The 11,784-nt window shown below is 28.9% G+C and overlaps 1 protein-coding gene across 4 annotated transcripts; it reads left to right on the top strand.

Moving 5' to 3' along the window:
* Window positions 1–3,338: 3,338 nt before the first annotated feature.
* Window positions 3,339–8,200, top strand: LOC149885729 (uncharacterized). 4 transcript variants are annotated; one of them, XM_090093480.1, is made up of 5 exons: window positions 3,339–3,389; window positions 6,521–6,770; window positions 7,105–7,190; window positions 7,571–7,692; window positions 7,876–8,200. In XM_090093480.1, exons 2-5 carry the CDS (start codon window positions 6,692–6,694, stop codon window positions 7,934–7,936), a joined length of 348 nt encoding a protein of 115 aa, XP_089949606.1. In that variant the 5' UTR covers window positions 3,339–3,389; window positions 6,521–6,691; the 3' UTR covers window positions 7,937–8,200. The 4 variants fall into 4 exon arrangements, 2 of the variants coding, with proteins under 2 accessions (XP_089949606.1, XP_089949605.1); XM_090093479.1 differs by lacking the exon at window positions 3,339–3,389 and adding an exon at window positions 5,952–6,105; XR_016454297.1 differs by lacking the exon at window positions 3,339–3,389 and having other exon boundaries at window positions 6,493–6,770; window positions 7,576–7,692.
* The last annotated feature ends 3,584 nt before the right edge of the window (window positions 8,201–11,784 follow it).

Raw genomic sequence — 11,784 nt, 5'->3', positions numbered from 1 at the left:
AATATTTGCATGAAAAATGTTCTCCAAACTTTATGAAATCCTTGTTACAAAATTCTCAAAACTTTTTCAGAAAGTATTCGATTTGGTAAAGAAAATCGTCCTATATTTTCATGCCCATTTGTTTAAATACGATATAAACTTGGTGGCATATAATACCATGAACAATGTTCTACATATCGCGAGGTTATAATTTTTTTGTTCCGTCTCCAATTTTAAACGTTGAGGGAAAGATTTTGATTTTTTTCTAAAAGTAAAAGTTACTTAAAATTTTAGCTTTAATTTTTAAAGAAATAATAATTTACGCTTTAAATAATTTGTTTAAACATACTATTTAGAGAAAAAATTTAAAAATAAAGCGTATTTTAAAAGTATTCATTACTTACTAAAATTAATAACTCATTTTCTCCCAACTTTTAAAACGGGAATAATTCTTACCTCATGATATTTTTGCAACATTTTTTCATTTAAAAAGCATCAGGCAAGCATTCATTAACTTGGCGAGCAGCAGTAATGTTACATAAATTTTGAAGATTGGCAGAAACTAAGTAATCAGTCACACATTTAAACTATCTCTAATATTAAACTAAGTAATCAGTCACATTTAAAATTATCACTGTAATATTTGGCGTACATTCTGCTTCTTGAACAGCATTGTAAGGAAAATACATTTTTTACCCTGCTTTAAGCACAGCTAAACAAATTTCCTGATCATCTTCAGACAGTACACAATTAGAGCTAGAGCTTTTTCTGGTGTGTAAAGGCACAATAGAAGCAGAGGGTTTCTACTCATTATAATCTGCTAACTTTAACAAAGTTTTAGATTAACATTTTGTTAATCAAGTTAAAAAAAAGCACAGTTTTTTAAACCATTAACTTTACTATGTTTAATAGTAATATAAAAAGTATTAATAAATTGGTCATTATTTTAAAAAATATTTATCTTATATCAACACTGTATAAATTTTTTCTAAAAGCTAGATATATAAGATGCATAACATAATGTAAAAAAGGCACATATGAGAATACTTTATTTAAGCTTTCTTCTTTTGATATCTGTGTTTTAGTTTAACGTCCTTTGTTTTTCTTGAACGTTTCCCCCCCGGATTCCAACCGTTCCAATTGTTCAATACCATGATGCTTTGTGCAAGAATGGTTGCACATGTATTGATTGAAATGCAACCTTATGTTTGGTTTGAGCATAATTCGTAAGTTTATACAGATAAAGATGGGAGTTCTTTAACGTGTTTGAAACAAACGACATATCAAAAATATGTCAATATGTCAAACACGTCATTAAGGAATTACATGTCAAGTTAACAGTTGTTAACTTTTTTTTTTTAAAAAGAAAGAAAACTTCATGTTAAACAATTAAATGTAAATATTAGTTTATTACTGTCATTACGAACACGCCTAATAAAATCTAAAAAATGTTTAGTTAAAAAAATCAAATGCAAAATAGTAATGGATTTAGCTAATATATACTATGCCATATTGTACAGAAGAGACTTATAAATGTCTCGCAGTTGAAAGCCTTCTTTTAAATAATAAATGTTCGTAGGGAACCAATATTTCGTAAAACCTGTCATAAAGTCAGTTGTAAAAATTTGACTTGTTAAAGTTAGTTTAAGTGTTGGAAATACATTGGCATTCAAGTTCGTTGGTTTAGCTTTGTCTAAATATACTTTTTTTTCTTTATTTCTGAAAAAAATAAAGTTTGTGCTTGTGTTCGAAAAAGTTTGGTTTATAAACTTGTAAGCGATTGTAAACTGTCTAGATTTTTTGGATTCTATTGATGAAATCAAGTCCGGAAAAAACTTCAAATAATTGGGGGTACGTTTCGGAAGATGCTGAGCAGGACTTAGCTATCACACCTTCGTACATCATATTCTCCATTTTTACTCATAGGGCAAGTAGTCGTTCTATTAGTCGGGCTAATAATGTTGAAGCACTATTCACACTCGTTATCACTTGCGTTAAGTCTACTCTAGACATCGCATTTAACTGATGAATGAGGTTTCCATCAGAGTTGGGCACAGCACATGCGAACTTTACAATACATGGTGAGGAGAATTTATTGCCATGCTGTGTCCCAACTGCGCAGTTTTTACCAGGACAGTTCCGATTTTATAAAAGTTCTCCCACGTCTCAATATTGAATAAAGTATCCCAGTTTTTTGAAAGTTAAGAAATAAAATGAAACAAAAAATAGAGCAAGAATCTGGAAGCAATTTTGATTTTCAACTGTTTAATTGACAAAAAAAAATCGAAACTGACTCGGAAAAACTACGCAATTTGTCACCCTAGCTGAACCACTTACAGATTCACTATACATTTTTTATACCTCTGCTTTTAGAGTCACAATATGATGTGACTATGCTTAAATGAAGAAGTAAAAAATATTCAATTTAAAAGTTGCATTGTTCTTTTTCTTTAAAAAGCATTTCTAGCTTTATATACTTTTCTTTAAAAAGCATTTCTAGCTTTATGTTTAAAATATTTAAAGCAGTTAAAGTATTTTTAAGTGAGAAACATGCATGTAATTTGTAGAATAAGACCAAACGTACGTGAGCGTGAGCAAATGCACATGAGTAAAAATAATAGGGCAGTATAAGCTGTAAGAAAATATTTCAGATGCTCTATTTTATTGCTTTATAAAAATCATTACTGAGATATTTTAAAGATTGAGCGCTGCTTCGCAACCTTTATTAAACACTACTGACAAAAGTCAAAAAATAATTTTTATATTAAAGTTTACAAACCATTATTCTTCACAAAAAGAATTTAAGGAACTGATGTGCAAAGCATAATTAGTCAAAAAAGCAAATATTTCTTTATTTTTGGATGATCCTTCAAAAAATGTAAACTTTTCTCATTTTTGGATGATCCTTAAAAAAAAAAAGACGTCGACAGCTTCAACTGTTAAAAGCGTTGATATTTTTTCTTAACAAATAATATTAATGACCGTATTCGTTAGAAAGAGGGTTTGGGGTCTGTCATGAAATCTCGTCTTCGTCAATCTTTTATTTATCTTTTTCAGTTGAGTAGGAATCAGTTCAAACTCTTTCAGTTGAGAAAAAACCAGTCATTTTCACCTTAGTGAAAATTATTGGTCTCTACTCAACTGTAATAATTAAAAACTCTTTCTCGTTTTCATTTCGCATCATTTCAGAAAAAGATGCAGTGAACTAAAAGTTTAAAACTTTTAAGAGTAATCGAGACAAATATTTGGGAAAACCTTTTTAAACAACTAAATAGGGATGTGCGGAAGAATTTATCAATGATAATAAACTTAAAAGTACTAGGCGATCAATTTTTTTCAGGAAAGTTATTTTAAAAAACAGTTTTTAACATAACATGAAGAAAAGTGATGTTTTTCAACTTAGGAGGAAGGTTTGTATTATTTTTATTATATTTTTTTTCCAAACTACTTTTACTTTTTTTCTAATTGGAAATATTTTCTCAGTTGTCTTTAAGTTGTTTTATTTATGATTACAAAAAATAAAACGACTTTAAGTCAACTATGATATAGTATAGCGCTCAATATATTATAAATTAATTTTTTTATAAATGATTTAATGAAACACAGACGCTAGATTATAATATGCATATATTTGCTTTAGTATACCGATTTTTAAAAATATTAGTTAGAGGTGATGCCATACTAATAACTAGATATTAGCTGACTTAATATGCACCTGCGCGCATAAAGTTGACTGGATATTTAGAAAGGGTTGAGAAAGTTTTCAGCCAGAAGAGCACATTCCTGACGTTAGGGTTTGAAGGGAAAAAAAACTAATAGTAAAAAAATTAACAAGTTTGCAAGAAAAAACAATGAGCCGAATAATAACCTTTTGCGTGGGATGACAGAGACAATAGATTGATAAAGAAATTCGTATTGATAAAGAGATTCATTTACCCCTTCTTATCATTTTTAAACCTATTCTTTTTATAAAAATCCTTCTTTCCCTAATAAAAGGACCTTATTTCAAAGTAATAACTTTTAATACAAAAAATACTTGTTAATGTAAACAAGTCAAACTTTTTTTTCTTATCCAGTCGTATGACGTGTGATTGTTATAATGAAGAATGACAGAACCACAGACTAATATGAAAAAACTAATAGATGCAGACATCGAAAAACATGAGCACAATTGTTAGTTAAACAAATATAATAACCAAACAATGATAAGAAAACAGAAGGGCACTTTGTCGCAAAGTTTTCTGTTCGCCGTTTATTGTATATGAAACGCATATTGCTAATCATAGGTTTATTGTATATATTAAAACTCAACTGACTATAGCTCCAAAACAACTGCTATCAGATTAAAATTTGATCAATCGTTTGGTAATTTTCATAATTTTTGTTGAACGCTTTTGTTATTCAATACTCCGGGTATCGAAATTACATCTGGTTTTCTCTGGAATAAGAGATTGAGTTTTGATGAGACCTTACACCCGTTGATTTTTATCCTCAGTGGATCGGGCAGTATTTTCTATTTTGGGTGATGTGGTCATTACCAAATAATTGAAAAAAAAACCAAAGTAATTACCACGGTATTTCTAAAAAAATGGAACCAATAATGGTCATTTACCATAGTAGAAATTAATTATCATTAAAATTTAATTCGAAAGATCATATTTTGATTTTGGACTCTTCGCACGGATGACTCGATACAAATCCCTTGACAATTTAATTGGGAATTAAATCCGGCGATTTAAGATGGTATTTCATATAATTAGGGGGTTCATTCTTCTTTCTTTTTCTCGCAAACATTCTCTACACAGCTTTAAAAGGCGCTTAGGGTTGTTATTTTCCTGAAAAACAAATCCTTGTCTAATTAAACGTTCCCTTGACGGCAGTTTTTTAAACTCTTAAAAGTCATAACAATTGGTGATTTTAATTAAATCACCAACCTGGATGCTCCCAAAACAATACCAACTCATGACTAATCGATTCAGTATACTATTTCATAAACTTATGATGACGCTTGTTTTTCCAGTACTTTTTCTGCTCTCGCAGTTTTTAGTTTTTGTATTTCTTTTCATTTTTGATTTTTCAGAGTTAACAATCATTTAATTCAGAGAAGTCTGCACTGCTTCCTATAAGACCCAATTTCTGAGAAATGTCAGTGATTCACTTAATTTATACAAAGAAAAACTAACATTACGCTTTGATGTAATAAACATCTTCTTTTTCCCCATAACTCACGAATACGGGCTAATTTTTATGCGTGAAAGTTCAATAGCGCATTAAGCGCGGTTGAACTTTCACGCATAAAAATATAGTTGATAATCAAGTTAGAAGAAAAATACGAAATAAATGAAATACATTTGTTTTTGTTTACGTTTTTTTGTGGCGCACGAACCACAAAAATCTTTTCGTCTAATTTTTAAGATTTTATCTCAATTTATTCAGTTAAATGTCGAGGGACTGATAGCCGTGTTCATGCATATTTAGTGGATAAATTTATTTGGTCATTTGAACGGCATTACTCAGTTAACAAAGATCTTTTAAACTCTCTCGATAAAGATTTTAGTATATTTGAAAATATTTATTATTTCTAAATCCCTCACACAGATGTTTCATATTTTATTGTTGTTTGAAATAGGAACAAAAATGCGAGAGCTCTTTTTAAAAAAAGCTTCGGTATAATTTTTTTTTTTAAAAGTGAATGTTGATTAATGGTGACAAATATTAGAATTTTGTTTTAACTTATGAGAGTCAAAAGTTTAGTGATTTCTTTTTGGGGGATTGACCCAACGTTACGCTTTCATTAATCAAAGCCTATTCTTTTAAGAAACAATATATGCGCACGCGCTCATTGAACCCATCGTCGGTTTGTATGAACGCTTTCAGGCATTTAGTTAAATGCTAGATAAGTTTGGTCTGTTTCCTAAATAACTTTGTAGTTTTATAATATTAGCAATCGAACCCAAGTAAAACGCAGATGATGATATTTTGATTACAAATGTTTACTGGGCTGAACTTTTTAAAATAAATATCGTAACAAATCTTTTCGTAATTGGTATGACTTTTGAAGCCCTGTTGAAAGGCGAGATGTAACTTATTTACTCGAGTGAAACAAACGAGACGAGCTCGCGCAAAGTATGTAAATAAGTTTTATGCATATGCTATATGATATTATTGACATTTCTTTTAAACAACTTATATCAGATTGGTTTGTTTAAAAATTTCTTTACTTTGGAGCTGAACCCTCGCTTTCTACTGGGTATATTTTGCAATCCTTCTTATATTTTTCGAACGGGATTGAAACGTTTAAAAGTTATTAATTTCAACACTCAAAGTTTAATTTTTGATAAAGTATTTTATCCAGCGCAACCACGTGTGAAAGAAGAACAGTGTTCAGTTTCTAGTTTCGAAATCCTAAATATAGAACCTTCCTAATCTTAATTAATGTTAATTAATATTAATTAATATTAGTTAACATGATGAGCACTTTTTTTTTTATTGATACTATTATTTAATTTTAGTTTCAACCAACAAAGAATTTTTTTTTTAGCTAAAAAATTATAACTGTTCACTCAATGACTGACTGCTTTCAACAAATGCTATCAACTGTGACACTCAATGACTGATCAAATGTACGCGGTGTCTCGCACCATAAAGCAAAAAAGAAATAGTGCCGCGTCATAAAAGTTTTGGTTGAAGTTGTGGATTTGAAAGTTCGATTATGCTTTGTTTTCTTTACTTTGGGATAATCTTGATGGGAGATGGATTATCATTCACACAAAATATTAAAATGTTTAATGGTATGATATTAGTTTACACTTATTTTCACACAATTTATATTTAAGTTCCACAAATATATTCTTAAAAAAATATTCCAGTTTTATCAAAAATGAGTCATTCAATTTGTAGGGAAAAGTGCCAAGAAACAGGGTTATAAATTATCAGAATTACAGATGGTTTAAAATCTTATCCGTTTTTAATCATCATAAACACGATTAATAATTGTAAACAGCATTTGAATCGATGTATACAAAAACGTTCTAAGTCATAAAAACTATTTAATGACTTAGAACGTTTTTGTATACATCGATTCATTTGTAAAATAATGAATAGCAATTACACTATTTATTGTAGAAACTACGCCAGGAATTCAGGCCGAGATATTGTCAACTGAAAATCTAGCTATATTCACGCAACCAGCTACTGACTATCCCAAAAATGTAAGTAGATGGTTGCGTTTTGTAAACTTTTAAAGCAGAAAAAGATCTGTTCAGAGAGCTAATTTTAGCAAGTTTTCAGAACATAGCGTGTTGTTGGTTTTCAACTGAGGTTGATGAGATTTTTTTTTAAAAAAAAACGGAATTTCACCGTTTGTTTTACAAATATTTTTAAGATTTTGATGTTAAGGTTTTTTTTTATTTGAAAAACGAAACAAAGAATTATATAATGAATAGACCACACTAATATTTAAAAACGACACTTTTGCATTAATTCGATTGTCTTTTGATTTTACTATTTTTTATTTTTTTGAACTTTTCATCCAAGTTCATCAGCATTCGTTTTTAGGCTTGTTATTCTGAGTTTTTTTTATTTTATTCAGTCTAGTTGGCAAAGTAGGTCCGATGGAATAACAATAACCATGGGCGTTCTCTTTTCTCTCGGCGTAATTGTCATTTTTCTTTCAGTTTATTTAAAAAAGAAAAAGAAAGAGCAGAGAATAAGGTAAGATAAATTAAAATGCAACCCTGGGTACATATTGCCTTTAACATGCAATAACGATAATAGACATTCTATTGGTTGTAAATAAAAAACGATGAATAAAAAAGTCTAACTTATGAATTTGTAATAACTTGCGCACAACACAAGTTACGCAAGTTATGAAAAAAAGTGATTTTTATCTTATAGAGAATACGTTAGAGAGACGCAAAGGAAACGAGTCGATTTGCGGCAAGCAATTTCTTTTTAAAAACTGCATAACGAAGATGAACGAACGTCATGGTCCGTTGAACTAAATATCAAGTATTAAAATCTTTGCCGTGACTGACATTTTTTCTAATAAATTGTCTTGTTTTAATGACCAATAAAGTTTAAATACGGCAATATTTCCCAGAAGAACACTTCTACGTATTTATGAATGAACAACTGTAATAACTCTCTGATGAATCATTCTTGTTTTGCTCTAGGGTATTTTAGCGAGTTAATGTGTAAGTTAAAAAAATTGTTAAAGTAACTTAGACTTTTGTACTTATTCTATTTGAAACGATGCGGAATCATGGCGGAGCTGTTTTTTTGAATGAGAATTACATTTTTTTATTTCAGTTGGTTTTTTTGCACTCCTTTTTTTCTTTCGTTAAAATGCGACATCTCTAAAAAAAATATAACTTCTAACTTATACTTAAAGTAAATATATCGCTCGTATTTCATTTATCTCTTTTATTTTTGTTGTGGCGCTATTTCATTTGTCGCATAAATTTTGTTAGAGTGAAAAAAGCAATCAACTCTCGAATCCCAAAATTCCCTTTTTGATAGTTCAAATCGTACTTCCTACTTATACGAGAGGATTTTTATTTTTTTGCTCTCCGATGGTATTAGTGATTATATATTTTTTTTACATTTTACCGCAAAATAGTTTTTATAAAGTGATACGTAGAAATACTTGATCCAGAACCTACCGTATATACTCGCGTATAAGTCGATCCAAAATCAATACAAAATCAATATTAAATGAAACATTTTTTAATCAAAAAATGAGAAATACGAAAAAACAAATTTCAAGGAATAAATTTGTTTTTTTTTCTGACCCGCATATAAGTCGAATTGCTGTTTTAGAGTAAATATTTCGTCCAAAATTTCTCGACTTATACGCGAGTATAACCGGTATTTTAGTTTTTATTTTCTTTTTTTAATTTTTTGTTGTTTTTTTTTAAATTCAATTTTTGGTATTATACTTAAAAATTTTAAATTGTTTTTGATAAACAAAAGGTACAATATTAGTTTTAGAGCAAATTATATATGCAGACAATAACATTTTGAAGGAGAGGGGAGGGGCACTATGTTCAATTTTGTCTAAAATCGCGCAACAATGAAAGAATAAAGGTTAACTTTACTATTTAAATTTCCGGGTTTTACTTTAAGCTAAGAGTTTATATTATTAAAATGTTAAATAAAATTTACCATACCTTACACCTAAAATAATTTTTTAAAAGAAATTCAATACTAAGTTGATAAAACCAGAAGAGAAAAAAACTTCAATACAAAATATGAGCTTTAAGACAAGTCTAGAACACCAGGATTTTTTTAATATAAAACATATAATGATAATGCTTAAAAATGTAATATTTGTAATATATAATATATTAACATGTATGTATTAATATGTAATATATAATATATTAACATGTGTATTTGAAATATAATAGTAATTCATGAGATATATTTAATTTTTTCAGCTACCAAAGAATGATTTCTACACAGGAACTAAATAACTACTTTTTAGGAAATACAGCCAATTTTCATTCATAATTTTCTTAAACTGTCTAGAAGTGTTACCAATATATATATATATATATATATATATATATATATATATATATATATATATATATATATATATATATATATATATATATATATATATATATATATATATATATATATATATATATATATATGTAATTGTTTAGTCAAAAAAGCCGCTGTCACCTAAAATCGCACATCTTTTAGAAACACCTGAACTTAACCTTTCCGAAAGTGTGCTTGAGAGTGATTTTGAAGAGTGACCTACTCATTCTTATGAACTCATTGCTTTATTAAATAATTATTTTTGTCAGTGCTTTTATGAGGTTATTTTTTACTGCCAATTAAATTTTCCATTGGTATATGATTCATATATTAAATTCATTTTCTATCAAAGTTAAAGTTTCTGTAAAAGTTTTTAATCGTAAAATAAATCTTTTTAAAATTACAATATGTCAATTTGTTTAAAGGGGTTCAGCTACCATATTTTCCACAGGAATTTACTAGTTAATATTCTTAGAATACTTTAAAACTATAATTATTTGTAATTTGCAATAAAGGAGGTTTTACATAATACTGTTTTCTTTCGTTGTTCTTTGCAGCAAAAAAAGTATTGTAAAACAAGTAATGGTAAGAAAATCGACTGGTTTCCACTAAGATCAGGGTGAAAGGTGAGGGGAGGAGTTAAAGAGGAAACGATAAGGGGGAAGGAGAGACGAGGGGTGTTTAAAATTGACCTTATAACATTTGAATAATAATTACGATATTAAGTAATGTTTGAATCATAAATAACAAAATCAAGCCCCCATTTGCATGAAGTTAAGGTGGTACACCACCAAATATTCTAAATTGTTTAAAACTTGAAAAAAAAAAAATCAATTTGATATTAATACAAAATACCTAAATTGAGAATGGTTTCTTATGCTTAACTTTGTTTTGTCTTGCTTATTTTGCCTCGCCTATATAAAAAACCCGTCTTTTTGATGGGTCTATTCAAAACACAATATCTTGAAATATATTAATACATAACCTATGAAATATTTTTCACATGTTCTAGACATGTAAACTAAGGTATTGACATAGGGATTTTAAGATTTCTCAACTACATCAGCAACTATTGCAGTTCTTCTATAGAACATTAAAAAAAGATTTTTTTTTTAGGCCTAAAAACTAATTAAACTAAGAAATTGTAGAATAATTTTTAAGTTTTGAAATGTCATCCCTACAAAATAATATAATTAACATTTCCTGAAAATTTGAAGTGATTTGCTCTACTACTTCACAAGATATCATGTTTTCAATAACACCATGTTTCGAAAAAATCAAAAACAGAGAAAAACGTAAAAGAAGATTTAATAACAAAAAAGAAAACTATAAAGTATAAAAAACTGATAAAATCCAGCAGAATAAGCTCGGCATGGTTCTATTTGAGCTTCCTTATCATTAAACCCTTTGTTTTGGTAGCTCAACTTCTGTCATTGGGATTTTGAAGTAAGTGAAGACTTGATTGTGCATTTTTTAATTCTGCATTTATCGCGGTTAATCAATCCGATATGAGTAAAATGTCCAATACGTTTTCCCAAATTTTTCAAAACATCAATAATTCCATGGGTACCTTCATTAAAATTGATAATTGCAGAATTTACTGACATTTCGATAATGTTTCTATTTACAAAAATATGTTTGGAGCATCGTTTCCAGATTGTAACATTTAATGCCTCATTATTGTTTTGTATAAGACTGTATGGCACTTCTTAAGTAGTTCTTCACTGCTTAAGTCTTTGAATACAGGGACAAGAGTATTTTTTATTGCTAATGGCAAGCTTTTCTTGGGTTTATATGTTTTATGTCCACTTTGTGAAAAAGCACTGCCCATACAGCCTTTTTCATTTGATATATATTACCTAAATTTGTCTATAGCCATTCCAAAACAATTTTGTAAAAGGTTAAGTACTTTTTCGGTTAACCTCCCTTTTCCTGCTACTGGTTTTCCATCACACAACTATTTTCCATGCAGACGTTGACGCAGTGCTCGACTACGACTTCCTATCTTTTTTCGGATGTGCCCAATACATTCTGCTTTTTTGATCTCTATATCTTTGAATGGACATGAAGCTAATACTGCAGAATATGATAAGGTATCACCATCACCCAAATGATAAGTGTATTGTAGCTTATATTTTTCGACAGACCGACGGAAAATAGGAACTGCACCTGCACCTTCCATAGCACCAGATGATCTTTGATGATTTGCAAGACATTTATGGTTGGCTTTCCAATCCTCATATTCTAGAGTTC

Source organism: Hydra viridissima, unplaced genomic scaffold, assembly GCF_058129835.1.
Source record: "Hydra viridissima isolate aposymbiotic clone 2 unplaced genomic scaffold, HvirCarnegie_v1 scaffold_7, whole genome shotgun sequence".
Classification (NCBI taxonomy): domain Eukaryota; kingdom Metazoa; phylum Cnidaria; class Hydrozoa; order Anthoathecata; family Hydridae; genus Hydra; species Hydra viridissima.
Note: the sequence above shows the minus strand (reverse complement) of the source record. Positions and strands in the feature narration are given on the sequence as shown.